The sequence below is a fragment of the Harpegnathos saltator genome, unplaced genomic scaffold (genome assembly GCF_003227715.2).
Source record: "Harpegnathos saltator strain DR-91 unplaced genomic scaffold, Hsal_v8.6 scaffold381, whole genome shotgun sequence".
Taxonomy (NCBI): Eukaryota; Metazoa; Arthropoda; class Insecta; order Hymenoptera; family Formicidae; genus Harpegnathos; species Harpegnathos saltator.
Window position 1 is genome coordinate 1,494,170 of NW_020230185.1, and position 23,197 is coordinate 1,517,366.

Genomic DNA, 23,197 nt, shown 5'->3' on the forward strand with positions numbered 1-23,197 from the left:
AAGAAGCGAAATAAAAGCGGTCCAATAGTCGAGAAAGATCAATCGGTCCATTGAGGCCTTGCGTGTGGATTTTCGTACAGTTTGGGGGAGATTAGCGCGTTTGAAATATTAAATCTCACATACTATCACGAGCATCAGCTATTTAGTCACTCAAAAAAAAGTAATTTCAGAACAAGCGTAGTCATCTAAATTTTAGAAGATTTTACTCTTATATATGACCTCAAGACGATTCCTCTAAAATTAAGAGGAAAATATTATAAACGCATTATTTTTCAAGTTAGAGAAATTATATGTTACACGTATAATGCAAATCTGATTGATTTTAATATAAATTTCCTCTTATACACAGATTATTTAATCCTTTTTTGAGAGGATTATTATTTATTCTTACTGTTCGTACTTTATTCTTACTGGTTATACTAGTTAATTTGAAAAAAATTATTATAATGTATGACGAAAAATAATTTGTAATATATATTATATACTAGATGATATACTATACTAGATAATATATATTGCAATACTAGACTATATACTAGTACTATCACCCCAAAAAAAGTAATTTCAAAAATAATTAAGAGGATTATTATTTATTTTACTTTATTCTTACTGGTTATACTAGTTGATTTGAAAAAATTAGTATAATGTATAATGAAAGTAATATATATATATATATATTACTTTTCATTATACATATATATATATACACAAATATACTGGTTCCAATTCTGCAATAAGTAGGCAGGAATGAAATAAGATCATCATAACAAATAAATTTCCAGTTAGGTGTTATAAACTTCACAGCTACAAAGATGTTCATCATAACCAATTGTACGAAACATAGTTAAAAGAGAGAATATATTATTCACCTTCTTACAATAGATTATAAACTGTATTTGATCAAATATGGGTAAATTATCTTCGTTATGTTACAGCAACATACATACCTTTCTTCAAAAAGCGTCCCAAATATTCTGACCTATGAGCATTCTATGCTTATGAGTTATTCTATTGTTCATGTCTAGAGATAGAGCATGACTGAACGAAAAAAGCCGACATTCAAATCAATTATATTCCTCTTCATACAAGAGGAAATTAATTTTAAGAGTATAAAAGTGGAAATTTTGAAATAAGAGGAAAACAGAATATCTAATAAATTTTAGACGAATGGTTAGGTTCACTTTAACCGCTCCATCGAAAGAGGAATCCTTTTTCTGTAAAAGGCTTCGCTTAGAGGTGAGATTATGGGAAAAATCACTTTACAAATAGAATACTTTTTTTGGGTACGTTGATTATCAATATCGACAACCCGATTAATTTCTTCACCATCTCCATTCTTTCTGGACACGATCTTCCTTAACCCTTGAAGGCTATCATCAAAGAAAATCGTTAACGAAAAGCGTTAACGCTGTCATGCGTGAAGTTTCATCCCGGTACATATTTCTTTTTTCATTTTAAGAATAAAAAAGTCAAACAAAATGCAATCACAAGCGTTTCGTTATTATTGAACATTAAATGAAAAGCAGAGAAGCTATTGTTTGCAGCGAATAACTTAATAAGAACCAAATAAACATTCGCAGCACATGTGATGAGAGAGGAGGAGGGGGGATTTCTTTACAGAAATTTTTGACGAGGAGAGTGTGACCTTATCGATGTACCCGATTGATAACGACAGATATCTGCGACGTATAGCGGCTTCTCACCGATAACTGATATAATAATAACAACGCCAACAGCAACAATCTCGGCGATAAAGATCGCGCGAGAGCGGCGTTCAGCTGTCGAGCGGTTTAATCTGAAGCTGAGCGGAAGGGCAGTTCGCGACTTAGTATGCGCGGAGCAGACCTCCGCCTCTACGACCTATATATCTCTTTATGTTTATATATATTATTTATTGCGCTCTCTTCCCCCCAGACTCGGAATTCGCGCGCGAACTCCTCTTCCCGCACGATCCACCGGGCGCGTCATGCAGTACCTGTAGCGCGATCGTACGAACCGGATAGGTCCTCCGCGGTGGGTAATGCTCGCGCAGGAGCGCCGAGTGATGATAGACGAGCTGATCGTCTCCACGCGGCGACTGGATGAGCGAAATCGGTTTTCCTTTCGGACACCTTCGAGAGCTCGACTGCAAACAGTCTCTGCGCGCATTAATCATCGCCTCGAGATACGATAATACGAAACGGAAGGACACAAGCGACGAAGACAAACGCTCTCGGCGGCGAGGATGAGAGAAGACAGTGCGTCGGTGTGTTGGTGAGAAGAAGAAAACACGGGACAATACGTTACGTCGCCGACTCATCATCCAGCGTTTCGACGTACCAGCGAGTGTCTGGCCGAGCCAGTCGCGGGTACAACTACCTGCCTCGCATTCCTTGTCCGATTGCAATCGTCACGTGTCGCGTTAGCTGCGAAACAATTACGGTCTCCGGCGGCGCGGCTGCATTCCCGCGAGCGTTCGAAATCTTCCTCGTAGACTCGCGCTCGTCTTATCGCCCGAGTCGGCCTGAGTCAGCCTGAGCAGGTGGTCCTAGCATTTGTAAACATACGTGCCTAATGCCGTTATTACGACAAGTGGTACTTCGAGAAAGTAGCTCTCCTGGTCCGCTTTCAGCCTTATTAGCCGTATCTCGCGCGTGCCGAGCGTGCGTATCCCGTTAGAGAGAGAGAGAGAGAGAGAGAGAGAGAGAGAGAGAGAGAGAGAGAGAGAGAGAGAGAGAGAGAGAGAGAGAGAGAGAGAGAGGGAGAGAGAGAGAGAGAGAGAGAGAGAGAGAGAATCGGCAAGCGGCAAATCATGATCGAATCAGTGCAACAAGGTGCTCGGATATAAGTCACTCGGTCGTGGTCGAGACCGTGATGCAACGCGATAAGAGCTGACCTCTCTTAAAATGACCTAAACGACTCGGGGACGTGACGTGACAGCCGAGGGAGCGAGCGACGAGGAGAGGCGGAGGTGACTCGGCGAAGACGCGGCAACTGGGATGTTCCTCGGTGCGAGTCATCGCGTACGACGGTGCGATAATACTTAACGCTCCATTATCGAATCGCTCACGCTAATATTGAACAATAACGCACACCCACACGATAATAACTCCGCTGTGGCGACAGAGGAGTGCTGGGCGAGATTGCCTCGTCGCGGATGGCGAGATAAGCCCGGGTCGGGAATTGCTCCGCGCGGACGCACCTGCGGAGAAATTAACGCGCAGAAGGGACGATCTTGCCGACGTCAGAATCATCTTCGCAGATGAAGCTTGCTGGTCCCTTCGGCGGAACCGACGCTGCAGCGATGTGCCTTTTCCTCTCGACGTTAGTTCACATTCTTGCTTCAGTCTAACGGCGCACGGCCCGACCTGGCTCACCTGAAAAGAACAGACTTATGATTCGGGAAGAGTCACCGGGTAAGTCGAGGTAAAAATTGCACCAGCAAGCATGGACGAGCGAAACTTGCGGAACGCCAACGCGAAGGTGGACCTCGAGCTGGACCTGTTGAAAGTGCCGATAGTCAGCGAGAGAGACCAACACACATACTGCAGCGGAAGTTTGAACAGCCGTCTCAAGGACGAGCCTCTCGCTGTGAGACTGGCCTCCACTTACAGGTCCTTGAGGTACATATACGACAGGGGAGACAACCCGCGGAGGGTCGCGAGCGGCGACGGAGCCGCGGCGGAGGCGAACGCCGGTCAGCTGGAGATCGACGCCGGCGAGCCGCCGCCGGCCGACGAGTCTCTCTTCTTCGACAACGGGGAGTGCAGGCATCCCTACGTGAACGGCGCCAGACTGCGCTCGGCCATATGGTCTATCGTCAGCCCGGCGGAGACGAGGCTGCTGCTGCATATGGAGAAGTGCGACGTGCTGCCGAGCGCGTGCAAGAGCGAGAGACTGCGGAACGTCGCCTACATCTGGGCTGCTTACCGCGGCCTGCTGCAGCTCCTGCCGCAGCTGGAGCAAGCTGGCGCGCGGCACGACTACGTGGAGTCGCGTTCCGGCGTGAACGCTCTGCTGGCGGCCTCGTTAGGCGACAAGGTGGCTTGCGTGGAGTACCTCATCAAGAAGGGCGCCGACGTGAACTATGAGAACCTGATCAACCACTACACGATACTCCACGTGGTAGCCCTTGGCAACAGCTGGCACGCCGCGGCCACCTTGCTGGACTACGGCGCCAGGCTGAATTACTCCGGTCAACAAGAAATGGTCGAGCCCATCCTGCACAGCGCCGTGAGGGCGAAGGCCGTGGAGACGGTGACGGTGCTGCTCGAGCGCGGCGCCAGCGTGGTCGAGAAGAACCACCTGGGCCAGACGCCGCTGCACGTGGCCTGTTCCGTCCAGTCAATGGCCTGCGTCGAGCTGCTGTCGGCCGGCGCTGCGGTTGCCAATATCATCAACGCCGTGGATCGGGAGTACCGGACGCCCCTGCACTTCGCCGTCATGAGCACTGACTCGTCCGTCGAGCTGGTGCAGCTGCTGCTTAAGCGCGGCGCTCTGGTGAACGCCGCCGACAAGACCGGCTTCACACCGCTGCACATCGCCGCCTTGAACGAGCAATCGCGCTGCGTCGACGCGCTCATCTGGGCCGGCGCCGACATCAGCGCGACCACGTGCACCGGGCTGTCCGCGTTGAACGTCATACTGAAGAAGATCCCGGAGTCCTTGCACGTGTTCCGCCAACGACTGGACGCCTCCATCAGGCTGACCCGGCCGGTATCGCACAACCGGGAGTTCGAGATGAAGCTGCACTTCGACATCCTCTTCCCCAGCAACAACCAGTGCGAGACCAGCTTCATCAACACCTTCGTGCAGGAGCACCGGAAGGACCTGCTGTCGCATCCGCTGGTTATGGCTTTCTTGCACCTCAAGTGGGAGAAGATCCGCAAGGTCTACCTGCTGAGAATATTCCTGTACGCGATGACGGTGATCTGCATGACCACCTATGTGTTAACCGCGCTCGCCTACAAGTGTTACAATCACGAGACCAACAACTCGAAGATATGCAGCGGCAAGAAGATCTCCTTCCTCTTCAGGCGACCGGTCATCGAGATCGAATGGTATCTTGCGCTGGCGTTAACGTGCATCACGATACCGCGGAAGGTGATCGGCTTCATGGTCCACAAGTCGGCGATCCAGTACTTCTCCAACATCGACAACGTGTTGGACGGTGTGGTGATAGTCAGCATATTCGTCACGTCCTTCATTTATACCGGCCGCACTTACGACTGGCAGAACTACGTGGGTGCGTTCGCTATACTCTGCGCGTGGACCAACCTGATGCTGATGGTGGGCCAACTGCCCGCCTTCGGCACCTACGTCGCCATGTTCACTCACATCCAATTCGAATTCGCCAAGCTTCTGTTGGCCTATTCAGGACTGCTGATCGGCTTCACCATCAGCTTCTGCGTCATATTCTCGGGTGAACCCGCATTCGGCAATCCCTTCACCGGTCTGATCAAAGTCCTGGCGATGATGGCCGGTGAGCTGGACTTTGAGGGGCTCATTAATCAGTCGGACGAGCCGGCGACTGGCTCCTTTGTTATTTATCATCCTCTGTCGGTGTGCTCGCAGATTCTTTTCACGCTATTCATAGTGTTTGTCACCGTGATCTTGATGAACCTGTTGGTCGGCATTGCCGTGCACGATATACAGGGTCTGAGGAACCACGCTGGGCTCACGAAGCTGGTGAGACAGACGAAACTGATACTCTTCACGGAAATGATACTGCACAACGCGAAGATCCCGTACGCTTTCCGCAAATGGATGTCGGACCACAAGATCGACGTCGAGAATCGAAAACGAGTGCTCGTGGTGAAGCCGCTGAATCCTCTGGAGAAACGATTGCCCAAAGATATATTGAAGGCCGCTTACGAAATAGCGCAGAAGAACATCCCCTTCATGAACGACGACGTCAGCCTGAGCGATCACGTCGCTTGGGTGAAGCGGCAGAACGAGGAGCTCTCTGACGCTGCTGTGCACATGGCGATCGAGAGACTGGTCACCACGGTGAAAATGAACGAGGACGCTGTGAAATTGTTAAAAGTGGAATTAATGGAAATGAACAAAATGCTGAAGACTCTTATAACGACATTAGCAAGAGGCCGTACCTCGTCATAAACTAGACGATTTGCCGTCAGAGCGATCCGGTAGTTCAATGGGAACTTTACATTGTGTATAATTCATGAAATTCAGTCAATCACCGAGTTTTTCGCTATTACCTACGAGATCACCTGTTTATCCCTATTAACGAACGTTCTTGACAATTTAATTTAATCTCTTATTCTAAGTAATAAAAAGTGGTCTTGTGTAATTTTTAGAAGAAAATATTTTTCTTCCATCGATACTATGTGTACAAGTTGACTTCTCCAGTTTGGCAATCAATTAAATGTAGTCTTGTATAACTTGTAGCAGATGAGATGATTTTTTTTTTTTCCATTGATATTGCGTACAAAAATTGTTGTGATTTTTCCAATTTACTATCGCGTTCCTACAGACCTGAGTTGTAACGTATGTTTCTTCAGTTTAATTAACTTTGACCTTTAACCGTTGCTCGGACGTCACGATGAGTCTGTAAGGTTGTCTCACACGATTTCCTTTTTCTATTGCATCTGTTTCAGATTGTATTCCCATTATTATTCACGAACATGATGGATAAAATTGATGTTGAAGTTACGATTGCCAATGGAGGACCTACTGGTCAATCGGGTGCTATACGTTGGGGTATTTCGTGGGGCTTACGTAGCTTTGTTGATAAATCGATGGTCGAAAGGATGCGTGTTGGTAAGGAACTATCGATTCCCGATAAAGAAATCTGCGAGTGTATTTCGACGTATGTTCGAGGGAGATACACGCACACGTGGATAATAAAAAATGTAATAACTATCATCTTGAATTACAGCTGGACTTCTAACGAGGGACTGGAGAAGACGCGAGAGGAAAAAGTTTGGTCAAGAAGGCGCCAGAAGGAAGTTCACCTGGAACAAACGTTGATCCATCTATCCTAACATTATGTACTTCTCACATTACATACAATAAATTCGTACGAAACGATATTATTGAAAAGTATCATTGTACAATCTGAAAAATCGTCTCTTTTCTTCTTCTTTTTATGACACATAGCAGTCGCTCACGCCAGATCTTATAACATTTTGTACAGACGGCGTTGGGATTAAAAACGCTACGCACTACATTTCATCTTCTTTGTTTCTTCGTTTCATTACATTTTTTCCAAAGGCGTTAGGCCGAGTAATCTCATGCCTTGCGCGAGGACATTTTTAGCAACATGAAACAGCAGCAATCTCTGGCTAGCAACATCCGTCGGTTCGTCTTTCACTCTCAACGTTTTGAAAGCCCTATTAACTGTGTTGCTGTATAAAAGAAGACAAAGCTTTAGCTGTGGTCAAACATGGAGAACTTGGTGGAACTTACACGTACCTCAGTTTAAAGAGATATGCTGTCAACACGCATGGTTCCATCTCTTTGTATGATTTCAATATTACTTCATCGAACTTGGCAATTAGCAAGATTAGATCGTCGACGACTTCTTCTTGTAAAAGGCTTGGCTCGCACTCGGAAGTTAAGATTGCGCCGCAGTTGCGCTCCAAGTTGACCAGACGGCAGTGTGTATATTGCAATTTTACACCGGTGTTTCCTTTCAACTGACCTTACACGAAAGAAACGAATTAAGAGATTAATAAATCGCACGTAAAATTGTTTCGCGATAATCCGCGGCTAGCTTACGTCAAATGCTGCGTCCCAATCGAACGTGTAATCTCGTTGCCGATCTTTCTTCAAATCATTAATCATCATTGCAGAAATGCCCAATATATCCGAGCTATTATCCGTCAAATTCATGGGAACCTTGGTGGCTAAAAGCAAGTCTTGTTAATACAACTACATCTACATACAGGGTGTCTTAAAAATACCGAAACCCCCGGATAACTTTGCAGAATCAAGTTTTCATGAAAAACTTTAAGTACAAAAGTTATAGAAAATCAAGTAACGGACTTGATGGTGACCTTGAATTTGACCTTGGCCATAACCTTCGAGGTCATTTGGCAGCAGCTTACTGATTTTTGGAAATTTCAAAATCATCAAATTAACAAAAATCAGGGCACTATAGTAACAATATATTCTTGAGACTAAATAAAGCAAGAAAGTCTAGTACCACTTTTTCTTCCGACAAATAGTTAGCGAGATATCGTAAGTTAAATATTAAAAAAGTTATCAAGTTTTCCTCAAATATTTCAAAAAATATTAGGCAAATCAAAATGTCTTAGACAAAAGTTGTACAAATTAATTGGTAGAAAAAAACAATGTAATAAAAAGTAAAGGTTCCCATTTAAAAAACGCAAGTTGACCTCCAAATGACCTTGAAGGTTATGGCCAAGGTCAAATTCAAAGTCATCATCAAGTCCGTTACTCGATTTTCTACAACTTTTGTACTTAAAGTTTTTCATGAAAACTTGATCCTGCAAAGTTATCCGGGGGTTCCGGTATTTTTAAGACACCCTGTATATAGCTATTGTAATCCAAAATATTAATATTAACGTACTGGGTGAGTCCAGTTGTCTCTGCTTCATAGTGTCTCTGGCAGTATTCAAGATATCTTCTAGAAACATTACATTTCCCTTTCTTGTACGCATACCGTGTATTCGGCCGAACCTTATGTGCTTTAATCTTTCTACCCATGGTATTTCCATTTGTTTCAGTATTTCTAGCAAATTTGAGAAATGTCCAGCTTGCGTGTTATCCACCACATAATACATACAGTCAAAGTTATTCCTCTCAAATCTGTCTATAGCTGCTGCGATATCTCTAGTTATGTATAAGGTAGATCCATCGCTCTTTATGACAGGGATATTTTTTCCATTGCCCAGATTTATGATTTTTCTGTTTTGTTCATCTGTTGTTAACAATTGCATCTTTTCCATTAATTTAATTATCTTATCCATACTTTTAGCACTGTACATTGACTCCCAGTGATATTCGTCAAATGTGACACCAATTCTACCATAAATCTGCTTTAATTCTTCGACGGTATATTGTTTAAATACTTTCCATTGTTCACCCGTAACCCCTGCTCCAGTTTCCAAGTCATTAAATATTTCCCTCGCACGTTCCAACACAGAAGGATCTGTTTCAGCCAATTTATTGGCAGTAACATATGCTATGTACAATGCTTTTATAGGGCTTTTCTTCATCTCATCTTCATCAATATTTGCCATATTGACCCCCAGTTGAACTAAACCATATTGTGTGCCCCAATCACCCAAATAGTTTAGTCTCTTGACATTATTATTGTCTACAAAACTACTGATATTAGCAACAAAATTTCCTATAATTGTGGACCTCAAGTGTCCTACATGAAAGGGTTTTGCAATATTGGGTGAACTAAATTCTACTATTATATTTCTTTTACTATTTATGAAAGTTGGAGCTGATATTGTGGAACAATTATGTTCCAAAATATTCTTAATGCATTTTTCTCTGGAGACATTAAAAGAAATTACATGACTTTTTAAATTGATGTTGCTGAAAATATCATCTTGATTATTATTTATGATTTTATATATTTCATTCTGTATATCAAAATATTTGCTTTTCAGAGGAAGTAGAAATGAATATATTCCATTTCCTTTGTTTGCTTCTAGATGCAAATAAGATGCAATATTATGTACATTTATATTATTAATATTTTGTAAAGATTCCGTTAGCTAAAAATAAGTAAAAAAATAATTAAAGAATGTAATATAAGAAATAGATTCCACAAAAATTAAATGTAACTGATAATTCTAATATTTTATAATTGTAAGGATACCTTTTTTAAAATTGAAGTTCTCACACTATTACTCATAATGCTTAGTATTTTAAATAATGCGAACAGATATCTATTTGTATATTTAATTATTCAATTAAAGTAATTAATAATAAGATGCTCTCATATTAATACAATGTAAGCTGATGTAAACATCATGCTATTCATCGAATGTTCACATAAAATGTGGAATTGTGAAAAATACACAAAAATCAGAGATCCGTTCAAGTCAGTGAAAATTCACAACCAATACTCGAATATAGAGAGGAAACTGATGGATCCAAGTACTATTGTAGATGTCGCTATAGCATAGTAACTAAAATCTTAGTAATATTGTAAATAACCCCATTTAGAAAAACTATTTTTACAGTGTTTAAAAATAAAGGGATAAAGTTATGCAGTAAATAAACTCCGTTATATTTTATTTGAAGCATGTTTAATAACACAAATGTATTTTTTTTCATTTCAACTTATTAAACTAATATACACTAGTTCAAAAGTTTTTTTTCACAAACGAACTGAAACGGCATTAGTAACAATTCTAGTTACATCGAACAAAAAATTATCGTCTAGGAAATAATTAGGGAATAATTAAGATGAAAAATATCATACGATAATCGATTTTGCAAAATAAAAATAATCGATGTCAAAATAATCAAAGTGATATCACCCATTTCTAGTTACGTATGGATTCAATTTTAATATAAAATATCGTTAGCTTCCGGATGATATCACCCGCGTTTTTAGTTATGTACGAATTCAATTTTAATATAAAATATCGTTAACTCCTGGAAGAAAATAATATGAAAACTGTTGAAATAAATACAAAATTCTTTATACAAAAGAAGTAGCACCATTTATCAGTGATGTAACAAATATTATCATTTTTTTATTAATGAGTCTCTGCAGCCGATTTTCTATTCGAATAATAATAATATTGTTTTGACAATGTTGCATCATTGCGATATTTTGTATAATAAAGTCAAAACATAATATCAAATAATTACAATTTTGTAACTTTTACAAATATCTAAGCAAATATTGTCAAGATTGATCTTCTATACCTAAAAATAATACTCCAAAGGGATTTGTAAATATTTTGAAGTCGACTAGCTACAGAATAAAAGTTGTAATAATTTTTGGGTGTAATAAGTTCCAAATATAGATCCAAACAGTAAAAATAAAATACAGTGATAAAATTGTTATTAAAATAATTGAAATTGTTTAAATATTAATTATATACTTAAAACAAATTTTTAGTTTAGTAAAATCATCTTTTATTTTTTTAAGTACAATACACATTCCTCGTAAACAAATAAAATGATTATTACTTAAAGATAACAGAATTGTTAGTAATAATCGTTTTAAATTAAGGAATCAATCTTTATTATTAAAATGTCACTTATGTATTTCAGCTTCAAAAAATAAAAAAATCTCTTCAATATTAACATAATGTAGAATATAATAATTACGTATATATTATTGCCACATTCTTTAAAATAAATAGGCATACGTTAATTAAAGCTATTATTGGTTTCACAGTTTGAACTTATCTGTAATCATATATAATAAATAATGAAATATATTGTTTTAATATATTAATATATATATATATATTTCATAGCAATGATACTCTTAATATAGACAGGATATAAATACTCCATTTTCACGCAGTAGAAACGTTATAGCTACAAGTCTTGAATCTATATTATATATCAGTAATTCGTACAAATGTGTGTTAATATACACAAATTCAAGGAATGAATCACTATTAAATCATTATAAAAATTATAATAATACAAAATTAAAATACCGTGCAGATGTAATACATTTCATCTAATTTTATACTATATGGTCGATTAAATACGCATCTTTTCTGAAAGAATAACGCGGCGGATTGTGGCAAGGAAATAACCAAAATATCGGATGACTTTTCCCACACACTTGAGATAAAAGCGCAAACGTTCGTGATGCGTGCTTATTATGGTAGCGCTGGGTTCCTTGTACACGCTCCACAGCAGTTTCGTCACCTAGGATCGCTTGAAACTGATCAACCAATATCGCTATGACGAACATACCGAATAGTGCCGATTCCAAGACTAATATCACACAATGTAAGCTGCAAGACACATAGCAATATAAGCCTCTCAATTGTTGTAAAGTATCTCTGTAAGAATGCAGGTACGTACATGCGATTTTGCTTGATGGCAATGTCATTATTGCATTGTGGGCAGTCGTTGATCCATGATAAAATAACTAAGATAATAGCATATATAGCTAATGCACCAACATATACCAGAAACTGTATGAAGTATTTTTGATTCCTCTCGCCGACACAATTATTAATCCTTTAACACATAACATTTTATTACTAACTTAAAACAAATTAAAATTGAATTCATAAATGAATTGGCCAACTGCTTATGATACTAACATTATGGATTATATCATGGAGACCAGTAAATATTTTAAAGATTGTATCGCATATTCATATTTGAAGGATTGTATGATAATTTATCATTACCATGGGCAATGATGGTCCATCCTTCTGATGCAACGTTTACAAATACGGCAATGATGAGCTCTAGGTGGTCTGTATGTTTCACATCTAGTACACACTGTCCAGTCATCTTTCTCATCACCATCATGATCGCTTCCTCCAGAGACATGTATGTCAGAAAAGTCCATTCTGCTTTGTGGTAGAGGTACTATACCAGGATCGCTACAGACAGCTTTCAAGTGTGCCATCATTAGGAAAAGCACAACAGTATTGAATGCTACTATGTGGAAGAGGCCCCATACACTAGGAAGAAGATAACATTGCAAACCAACAATCAGGATTTGATCATAATAATTATAAACATATATACATGGCAAAATCATTACAATTTTATGTACTATAAATTAAGAAAGATACGCAAAGATTCCCAAGCCTGAGAGTAAACGAATCTGAAAAGTAACGCTATACTTTGGCGTCTCAAGTACCAATGAAAGTATACTTGGTGTTCCTTGTGGACATCACAGTTTTTCTCTTCTACCTCTGATACGCAAAATTTGTCGACGTGCAGACAACAAAGTTGCTGCAATGTCAATCATCGTACAAACCTGTCTTGCATAGTGTGCAACACGATCCATCGCACCACAACGTAGTCAGCGTAAAACACCGCTATGTAAGTTACGATAATGCATATGATGCCACAGGGATCTCTGACGAACATCTTTGCTCTTCGATAACGGCAAGTATCCCTGGCAGCGATTAATATCGCGCTTCCTCATCACTGTGCGCACAAGTCTCATGTCATCTGATTTCGAGTCAGCTGCATTATTAACCGTGTTCGGTGATAATCGAGGTAACACGCGCCCGTCAATGTTGGCTGATGCATTAATGCATAATCTACGCAAAACTATCGGCCAAATTTCATCCCACGATTCTGACAGAAAATACGGCACAGCAACCACGGATGTTTACTCAAGTTATAACATAATCAGCGCAGAGACCGTCTGTTCACGGATTAAAGCCCAAGCTGTCAAATAGCATTGCTGACTAGTAACAGCTGTGATAGGGACACTTGTAAGTAATGGCTGATTCATACCGCGTTCAATGTCCAGTGTGAATTGCTTCCTAGAAGAGCAATGTAATCGCGTAACTTGTTGTGAAAAATGAGAAAAAATGTTTCACGTGAACTCTCGACGATTTCAGCAACCGTGTAACTTTTTGCAAAAAGAAAGTATGAAACTTTCACTTGAAAAGAGTGAAAATGGTTGCGTTCAGAAAACAAAGCGCTCACTGAGCGCTTAGTAACTATTGGTCCTTACTGTTAGATCCTTACATTCAGACCAATAACGTTGACGAATTATTCAACCGTTGTGTAACCGTTGTGTTTTCTGAACGCAGCCAATGACTGCATTCAGCAGACTCAACAGTTGGGCAACATTACTAGATTTTCCACTGAATTTCGCTCCTGATTGGTAAATACTTCTGGGTCTATGAAGAATCTAAAAGAATGCTCCATTCACAGACAATAATCACTAAGCGCTCTCTGATCACTTTGTTCTACTGAACGCGGCCATTGTTCACTTGTCCACGATTCCGCGTCTAGGGAAAAGCTACATGATCGATATCGATATCGCAAGATATGGTGGTATTGGGATCTCCTCTCAGCCGACTTTTTTTCTGAAATATTGAAACGCCGTGTATTCGAGTATATAACGTGAATCCTCCGCGAGATAGTTCTCATGTGTTACGATTTTTTGCGAAGGATTACCTACAAGCTCTCGAGTCGGCAGTCGACACACGCGAAAGATGACGAAAGAATTTAGGGGATTCGTCCCGACAGATTTGTCTCTCGACGATTCATCCATCGCGACATTGGTATCGCGGTAACGCAATCCCACCGTACGTATTCTCTAGACCGTTGGTGACTTTTCGCCGTCCGAGGGTGCTCCGTCTCGTTCAGTCTCATTTCACTTTGCGTTACCGGTAAGGAAAGTCGTGAGTCTCGAGTAATGAGCGATAATTCGTTGCACGCTAATTCAATTAGATCTCGCGTCACGGAGTGCGTTGTTCATCCCTCGTAATCGTCATTGTAAATGTTTCAGGCAAACCATTGTTAAACTGGCTACGTAATACGCGTTTATTACTGGGCCGGATTTCTTTATTACGGTAGAGTAAGTACCAATTTCAAAATTGTCCTTGCCTCGCTGCCTGCTGGTGGCTGCGTGAGACGCGTGCTCTCCTCCTCGCTCGACGTACGCGGACCCTCGGTAGCACCGTGCGCGATACTCCGGATACTCGTCGCGTTCTCCATTCGTGTCGTCTCCGTCTCCATCGCGCTTTTCCTGCCGTGCCCGTGTCCGATTTCGGTGTCGCGACGTGCAGATGTTCCTCCGACGCGAGAGGTTAGCGACGTCTCGTGACGTGTCAAGTTAACGCTCCATTCCATATGGTGGTCATCGTCTCAGCCACACTGGTCATTGACATGCTCGCACTCAACGCACATTTGCCCGTCGATCCCTCATTAACGATCGTCCGATGTTTGAAAATTCGAGCGAGCCCTGAAAAATCTGCGATGTCATGAGCCGTTGCGCCATGCGACTCGCGAACCGACCGAATTCGCGTGGAATCGCGAGACCCGTCTGGAAACTTGAATCTCGCTGTGAATGAGTTAAATAGACGAAAAAAATGTCCCGCATACATTGCGAAATCGCGTACGACGGCTCGATTATCGTCCGTTAAGATCTCCGAAGATGCGGCCCTCGCGATTATCGGGTCACTCGGGAGAACATTTATCTTCGCCGTAACTACCAACTTCTTGCTCAGCGATAATCCATCTTCTCTTCATTATGTCGCAAAATTAATACTTTGGAGAGATATTACGTGATATAGTTATGGAGAATTAGACTGAAATCAAGTTTTAACGGAAGACGAAACGGATATATTATCAAGGCTCCAAAATTCTACATTTTGAGAGACTGAAGTCAAGTTAATTTTATATAATTCTTTTATGCCATATATTATATTCTTTCCATTTTTTGCATACTATATTTCCTTTCATTTCCCATAAAAGCTACATAATATGTAATCTATGTATAATATAATGTATAATGTATAATAAAAATATGAGTTGTTTCATCTGTCTTGTGATATTGTTATAAATTACTGCATATATATGTATTTATTTGTATTATTCCATCTTTACTTTTGATATTTATTCTGTTAGAAAAAAACAGAATGTTTTCACTTGTATTATAGTGCTACTGTAAGGACTTGGCACGAAACAGGACAACCCCAAAATGCAGCAGCAGTCAGTAATGGAAGAGGGAACGGCCTACGAGCCACCTACTTACGATGAGACATTCCCTGTCCTCCCCGAATCGGCTAGCTCCAGTTCTGGTCAATTAAACATATTTTCTATAAACAACAACTTACAACTTGGACGTATAAATATTACCCAGGTATGTTCAACCTAAATTTGTGTAAAAATTTACTTGTAAAAATTTACTTATAAAAATTTACTTGTAAAAATTTACTTGTTCTATTTGTTTATCTTATATCCTGTTTCTACACAGATGTTCCGTGTACCAGGAGAAGAGCGCAAATTTGATCATAGTGATAAATTTGGGGAACGTGAATCTATTCGTACATGTAAAACTATTATGAAGGAGACAAACACTATTATTGAGATTGCATCTTCTAAGGACCAGTCTCTGACGTTTCTTATAACTGGAAAGCAAAATCAAGTTCTAGAAGCTAAACGACGCATTCTAACAACATTTCAAACTCAGGTATTATGCTCTTACCGACCAAATGTAAATATTTACTAAATATGTGTAAATTTAAAAAGCTCACAAGTGTACATGTTTTATATATTTATCTCCATAACATAAAACTTCTTCAATATCTACAGCTATTTTACTCTTGTCTATGTTTACAGTCTGGAAAAAATCATTGCTGTTTTGTATTTATATATATATATATTTTTTTTAGGCAAGTAAGCAGATCATTATTCCTAAGGATCATCATCGTTGGATTCTTGGAAAACAAGGGCAGAGGCTGAAAGATTTGGAGCAGAAAACTGCTACAAAGATTAATGTCCCTGGTATGCAAGATCAATCAGACATAATAACAATTACAGGAACAAAAGAAGGGATTGAAAAAGCTGAACATGAAATTAGAGTTATTTCTGATGAACAGGTAAATTTTTAGATTAATTGGAAATTAGATATGTTGCAAATGTATGCTCACCAATTTTTGTATTATGAATATTGCAGTCTAGGAAAGCTTTTGAAAGAATCACTGTGCCAAAAATATATCACCCATTCATATATGGTGCACACAATGAAAATCTCAATGCCATGATGGCAGAAACTGGTGCTCGCATCAATATCCCTCCTGCATCGGTGCAACAAGATGAAATTACCATAGCTGGTGAGAAAGAAGGAGTCTTAGCTGCAAAACAGAAGATTGAGGCCATTTATAAGGACATGGTACCTTTACGAAATTTTTTCCATCTTATTTTTGTGATATTTTATGATATGTATTATTTTTTATGATACTATATGATGACATATAATTTTTTAATGTAGGAAAAAAGATGTACCACGGTATCTGTAGAAGTTCCCAAGTCTCAGCACAAGTATGTAATTGGACCTCGTGGTAGTACCATAGCAGAGATACTGCAAACGACCGGAGTGAGCGTAGAGATGCCTGCGCCTGACTCAGCAACTGGTACAATAACTCTTAGAGGACCCCAAGAAAAACTTGGTCAAGGTAAGCAATTTTGAGAGACTTACGTAAATAAAATATTATTTACTGCTTAATTGGTAAATAATATCGTACTGTATAGTTAAATGTTAAATATAAATTTATACTTACAGCTCTTAACAAAGTGTATGAAAAGGCAAACAGTGTTCGTACTGCTGTAGTAGAAGCTCCGGTTTGGATACATAAATATATCATTGGACGTAAGGGGGTGAACATCAAGAGAATTACTCAAGAGATGCCAAAGGTAAATGTAGAGTTTACAGGCAAGGAAGACAAAATTAAGATAGAAGGACCACCTGAGGAAGTAGAGAAAGCACAGAATGAGCTGCAGCTTATGGCTAGCGATCTTATAGCCAAGCTTACTTTCACAGAATTGAATGTCGATCCAAGATTTTACAAGCATATCATTGGAAAAAACGGTTGCAACGGTAAGTAATCTATTTTCAACGTTTATTATTTGCAATTATTTCTACCGCTTTGCTCTAACATACAACAGAAAAGATCTGTATTTGCATAAAATTATTTTTTCATTAGTCAACCGTGTTAAGGAAGGAACAGGTGTCGTGATTAATATTTCTGAGAATGATGGCAGTAATGTTATTCGCATTGAAGGCAATCTTGCTGGTGTATTAAAAGCTCAAACAGTACGTACTTATGTTGTTGTCTAATAGCAATTTTATCGTCAAATACACAGGTAAAGAAATATTAACATACATATTTTACAAATAATTTATAGGAACTTGTAGAGATGGTGAAAAAACTCGAAAATGAGAAGGAAAAGGACGTGATTATAGATCACAGATATTACCGTAACATAATCGGTAACAAGGGAGATAATATTAAAGAGATTAGAGATAAATTTAATCAAGTACAAATTACCATACCTGGACCTGGTAAGTATCAGCGAATTTCATCATGTCATTTTATAGTAACATGATAAATGTTATATTAGTCTAATAATGCCAACGCTTTTTATCTATGAGCTGACCGAAACTTTTTGTGTGCAGGTGAAAAGGGGGATATAGTAAAAATCCGAGGACCCAAGGAAGACGTTGACAAGTGCCATAAACATCTAATGAAGCTGGTGAAAGAGCTGAACGAAAGCAATCATGTGCTGGAAGTACCTATTTTTAAACAATTCCATAAGTTTGTTATTGGAAAAGGTGGTGTCAACATCCGTAAGGTCTGTACTAAATAAATTGTTTGTAATTCAGTTTTTATACTTACATATACTAATACACATATTAATTATACTGTGCAGATTAGGGAAGAAACTCAAACGAAGATCGACTTGCCCGCCGAAGGTGATAAGAGCGATGTTATAATCATCACTGGCAAAAAGGAGAATGTAGAGAAGGCTAAAGAAATGATACAAAAGATCCAAAATGAATTGGTAATTATTTGCATGATACTTCATATCTTCTCTCCGATACTTAGGGAAAATTTATAAGTACATTTCATTGAAATATACTAGGCCAACATTGTTACCGATGAGATCACTATTCCACCAAAGTTTTACAACTCACTCATTGGCACTGGGGGTAAACTCATACATTCTATCATGGAGGACTGCGGAGGTGTTACCATCAAATTCCCTACAGCGGAAAGTAAAAGCGATAAGGTAAAGAGGAAAGGAAAAAAGAAAACTTACGAATATTCTTTCATCAGAAAGTCAATTTCTACTGAATCTTTATTATATATATATTCTCGTATAGGTTAGCATCAGAGGCCCAAAAGATGATGTAGAGAAGGCAAAATTGCAACTTATGGAACTGACCAATGAAAAGCAATTGTCCAGTTTCTCAGCTGAAGTCCGTGCCAAAGTTCAACACCACAAATTCCTTATTGGAAAGAATGGTGCCAATATTAAGAAGGTGAAGTGCAGGAAACATTATTTATACTTCAAGATGCTGCTTGATAAGTAGATTTCTAATCTGACCATTGCTCCAGATAAGGGAGTCCACAGGCGCGCGAATTATCTTCCCGACAGAGGAAGATCAAGATAAAGAAGTGATTACAATTATGGGCAAGAAGGAAGCAGTGGAGAAGGCTAAAGCCGAGTTAGAAGCTACCATCAAGGAGATTGTACGGAGATTGCTGTTTCCGAGTAACCTGTAGACACGCCGTAATATACATGTTAATAATAATAATTGAGATCTCTTTTAATGCATTTTTCTAGGACAACATTACCGAGGGTGAAATCCGCATCGATCCCAAGCATCACAGACATTTCGTAGCGCGAAGGGGTGGTGTCCTGCATCGAATCGCCGATGAATGCGGCGGCGTGCAGATTTCGTTTCCGCGGGCTGGTGTCGATAGCGATCGTGTCATCTTGAAAGGCTCGCACGAGTGCATAGAAGCTGCGAAACAACGAATGCGAGAAATTGTCCAGGAATTGGTAAATTCTTTACGAACGAGCACACGTTGAATATATTTATTCGATATTACATATTACGTCATATGTATTTTTATATGTTATTGTGATCGTTGTACGTTCGCTGTTCTATTAATTAAGGAATCAATGGTGACGGTGGAGTGCATAATACCTCAGAAACACCATCGCACAGTGATGGGCGCCAAGGGCCGCAAAGTGCAGAGTATAACATCCGAGTACGACGTACAAGTGAAGTTCCCTGATCGCGATGTGTACGGTTAGTCTCGAGTTTTGCTCCTAGTTAGCGCGTTAACTGATTCGATACAAGCTCGTCCGACTCATTCTTATAGAAGAACACTAATCAGTCATACGTTATCCTTCCAGACGAGCAAAAGATACCGGAACAAATTAACGGTGAGAACAGGGAAGCTGGAGAGACTGTCCCAGCCTGCGATATAATTCGCATCACTGGGCAACCGGAGAACGTTGCCGCTGCCAAGCAAGCTTTGCTCGATCTCGTGCCCGTTACGATTCAAGTTGGTTCATTGATATTCCCGCATCGAACTGCTCTCGCAACGATAAAACCGTTCTCAAGCAAAGTCGTCTTCTGCTTTTAGGTAGACGTACCGTTTGATTTCCACCGCTCAATAATCGGGCAAAAGGGTAAAGACGTGCGGGAGCTGATGAATACGTACGATGTGCACATTATGCTCTCTCCGGCGGAAGAGAAGCTGGATTATATCAAGGTGATTTATTCAAGGTAGCATTAATTATTGGACTTGAGACATACGTATCTCACATCTTGCCTCTTTTCCATCGATTTCTTAGATCTCCGGAACGCCATCATGTGTCCAAAACGCTAAGGAAGCTATCCTTGAGAAGTGTGAGGCACTGAAGGCCGAGCGACAGGATCGAGCGTTAAAGTCGTTCGAACTGAAGGTTAGTTGATCGTGCGATTAAATATAAAGGTAAGTTTGTTATGCATGTGGATTTAACTGCGTTACTTCACGGTGCAGCTCGAAGTTGATCCGGAGTATCACCCGAAGATAATCGGCCGAAAGGGGACCGTGATTAGTAAGATACGGAGTGATCACGACGTCCAGATTAACTTCCCGCGCAAGGGCGAGCCCGAGGAGCATATCATCACGATAACAGGATACGAGAAGAATGCGTACAGCGCGCGAGACGATATCATGAAAATTGTTAACGAACTGGTGAGTTGGCTGGTTGCTGCAAGAAAAATTCTCTCTGCCGAGAATGTTGCACGTTCAATAAAACTGACGACATTCGTTATTTTCCCCGTACCTTTTTCTTCCTCAGAATGGTTTGACGAAGGACGAAGTGCACATAAACGCCGCCGTGCACTCGCGATTGATCGGGGCGAAGGGTAGGAACATCCGCAAGATAATGGACGAATTTAAAGTGGACATAAAGTTCCCGAGGAAGACCGATGCCGATCCGAACATCGTGACGATCGTAGGAGCGGAGGAGAATGTGGCTGATGCCAGGGATCGTCTGCTGAATCTCGAGGAGGAGTATGTGAGTATCGTCCGCCGAGGTGCATTCATAGCGTGAGCAGAAACGGGGGAGATCCTATACTTACAAAACGACACCGATATAAATCACCCGCGTGTAATCGGCAGATGCAAGACGTGGTGGAGAACGAGTACCGCGAAAGCTTGCTGCCGCCTCAGCGCAACGACGGCATCGTCGGCGGCGGCGAGAACGACGCCGGCTTCATAGTGAAGGGAGGACCGTGGGAGCAGCAGCAGCAGCAGCAGCAGCAGCAGCCTCAAAGCGCACCGAACACAGCTAGCGTGGAGGAATTCCCTCAGTTTGCCGGTTACTCCCACGTACCTGTCGCCACTCCGGACGGTCCGTGGGGAGTTAAGCGTTAAAATGTAGATCTATTAAATCCGTTAGAGAAAGTCGATGGAACGAATCGATGGTTAAACTAACGATATAAGATAACTTTCCTCTGACAAACGATATATAAAACATTACATACGTATACGCATGTACACATGTGCACACCGAATGCACGCAACACACACACATACACACACACACACATACTTTCTCTCTTTCTCTTTCGCATGCATACACACACATATACACATGTACACATGACACACGACTCATACACGCATAACGCACTTGTGTTGGGTGGTTCCCTGTTCCATTACTGACGTTGCTGCATACGACCTGGCCACTCTATTGGACTCTGACACTGGTTTACTACACAACGTTTGACGATGATGTTTATATTTACAATTCATAATATACCGATGTCCTATATATCTGTAACTGCAATGCATGTTCTAAGTTCATCGCCATGTCTCTGAGTCCAATCGCGGTCGCGCGTGTGGTCTCGTGCACTCTCGACTCAACTCGTGGCTTTTATCTCTGTTGATATATGCCTTCCAGATACAGATATGTTGTACTTAAGACTGTGGCTTCGTGGGAAATAATCGGAACGTTTTCTGCAGAAAAGGACCAAACCCGCGAAAGAGGAAACGAAATAAAGTCAAATAAAGCCAACCGTATGTTCTTCGTCGTAAAATGCAAATTGATTCTATGTTCCCTGTATTCTCAATTTGTCTTCTACAATGAGGGATGGATCTACTCCTGCGTTGGTTTCTTTCCTGCAGAATCCAACCAATTTATTCGTGTATTATATATACTTTCAGATAATCTCTGTCCCGCGTATAGACCGCAAACGGTCGTACGTTTTTTTCGTTGGACTTAGCATAATAATTTGTTAATTTATTTATATCTTTTTGTACATATATCGCATTTTCTCGTTGCGTTGTGCCACTAGTGAGGTGGTTTCCAAAACTACATCACGATTGTTGAAATTTGTACTGTAAAATCTTCGCGAATCAAAAAAAAAAAGGATAAGATGAAGAAGAAGAAAGGAGAGGGGAAAAACAACGTAAAGGCTTTCTAAGGGAGAGTTTGTTCCTAGAGTTTAACGTAATTTTTTACTACGTTAACTGATTACTCTACAGACTCACAGCTTGCGTCTCTGAAGATTTCGCTAGGATATGAATGAGAAATCTGTCGATGTGTGTGTATCAAACGCATATTCATCATCGAGCGACAGATCAGCAATCGAGGATTGAAACCGATATAATTTCCGTGAGCGAGAGGAATTTTCGATACTGGAGACGAGAAAAAAAATATGTATCTCTTATGTTGCTTGCCGTAAATTTCCATTGTCTCGAACAAACACTTTATAGGAATCGTACTCTTAACGCGTCTTTAGCGACGTAATTTGAACTGACCGAAATTATACTACTTTTGATCCTTGCCTGCGAATCATCAGTCGGACGTTCGAGGAACGCAATATTTAGAAGGCCTTGATACTCCCGCGCCGCTTAAAAATCACCAAGCATAATACGTAAGATCGGCACTGTTGCAGAGAATCGTCAAATTATCTCGATGTTACACGAGTAGCGAACGATACACGAATTCCTTTCGATAGCCGGCTTTATTTATTTGTCCTGTTTTACAATTTCGTATACAGTTTTGATGTGCAAATTCTTACATTCTACTATTTATGAGGCCAACTAGCTAAGAAAAAGATATTCAGTTCAAGTGCCTTGTCTATTTTCTTCGAGACAGCTCATTTCAATTGTTGGAGGAATGTGAATAATAGATTATACATATAAATAAATTATCCGGGATATCCGAAAATTATCAGTTGATATTTTTAGGATGGAATCTCCGGCAAGATTGAAGAGTTCCTTTTTTTCCG

General features: G+C 40.5%; 4 protein-coding genes across 6 annotated transcripts; 2 read left to right on the top strand and 2 right to left on the bottom strand.

Annotated features, from left to right (window-relative positions):
- The first annotated feature begins 3,313 nt into the window (after nucleotides 1-3,313).
- LOC109503579 (transient receptor potential channel pyrexia-like) lies at nucleotides 3,314-6,670 on the top strand. The gene is made up of 2 exons (XM_011156602.2): nucleotides 3,314-6,128; nucleotides 6,600-6,670. The coding sequence occupies exon 1, from the start codon at nucleotides 3,427-3,429 to the stop codon at nucleotides 6,097-6,099; it is 2,673 nt and encodes an 890-aa protein (XP_011154904.1). The 5' UTR covers nucleotides 3,314-3,426; the 3' UTR covers nucleotides 6,100-6,128; nucleotides 6,600-6,670.
- Nucleotides 6,671-7,018: 348 nt separating this feature from the next.
- Nucleotides 7,019-9,838, bottom strand: ArgRS-m (arginyl-tRNA synthetase, mitochondrial). The gene is made up of 5 exons (XM_011156608.2): nucleotides 9,803-9,838; nucleotides 8,537-9,698; nucleotides 7,723-7,850; nucleotides 7,417-7,640; nucleotides 7,019-7,349 (listed from the first exon to the last, which is right to left on the bottom strand). Exons 1-5 carry the CDS (start codon nucleotides 9,836-9,838, stop codon nucleotides 7,199-7,201), a joined length of 1,701 nt encoding a protein of 566 aa, XP_011154910.1. The 3' UTR covers nucleotides 7,019-7,198.
- Nucleotides 9,839-11,431: 1,593 nt separating this feature from the next.
- On the bottom strand, nucleotides 11,432-13,505 carry Dnz1 (DNZDHHC/NEW1 zinc finger protein 11). Its single transcript, XM_011156597.3, has 4 exons — nucleotides 12,905-13,505; nucleotides 12,324-12,602; nucleotides 11,989-12,147; nucleotides 11,432-11,918 (listed from the first exon to the last, which is right to left on the bottom strand). The coding sequence occupies exons 1-4, from the start codon at nucleotides 13,015-13,017 to the stop codon at nucleotides 11,642-11,644; spliced, it is 828 nt and encodes a 275-aa protein (XP_011154899.1). The 5' UTR covers nucleotides 13,018-13,505; the 3' UTR covers nucleotides 11,432-11,641.
- A 580-nt stretch (nucleotides 13,506-14,085) lies between these two features.
- Nucleotides 14,086-23,180, top strand: Dp1 (satellite-binding protein 1 Dp1). 3 transcript variants are annotated; one of them, XM_011156593.3, is made up of 23 exons: nucleotides 14,086-14,279; nucleotides 14,399-14,467; nucleotides 15,552-15,754; nucleotides 15,869-16,084; nucleotides 16,287-16,493; nucleotides 16,571-16,786; nucleotides 16,886-17,069; nucleotides 17,177-17,491; nucleotides 17,598-17,707; nucleotides 17,800-17,956; nucleotides 18,071-18,246; nucleotides 18,325-18,456; nucleotides 18,538-18,684; nucleotides 18,779-18,937; nucleotides 19,014-19,148; nucleotides 19,243-19,461; nucleotides 19,579-19,714; nucleotides 19,822-19,973; nucleotides 20,055-20,183; nucleotides 20,266-20,376; nucleotides 20,454-20,651; nucleotides 20,758-20,976; nucleotides 21,081-23,180. In XM_011156593.3, exons 3-23 carry the CDS (start codon nucleotides 15,593-15,595, stop codon nucleotides 21,333-21,335), a joined length of 3,735 nt encoding a protein of 1,244 aa, XP_011154895.2. In that variant the 5' UTR covers nucleotides 14,086-14,279; nucleotides 14,399-14,467; nucleotides 15,552-15,592; the 3' UTR covers nucleotides 21,336-23,180. The 3 variants fall into 3 exon arrangements, with proteins under 3 accessions (XP_011154895.2, XP_011154897.2, XP_025156512.1); XM_011156595.3 differs by having other exon boundaries at nucleotides 15,520-15,754; nucleotides 21,081-21,335; XM_025300727.1 differs by lacking the exons at nucleotides 14,086-14,279; nucleotides 14,399-14,467 and adding an exon at nucleotides 14,486-14,698 and having other exon boundaries at nucleotides 21,081-21,335.
- The last annotated feature ends 17 nt before the right edge of the window (nucleotides 23,181-23,197 follow it).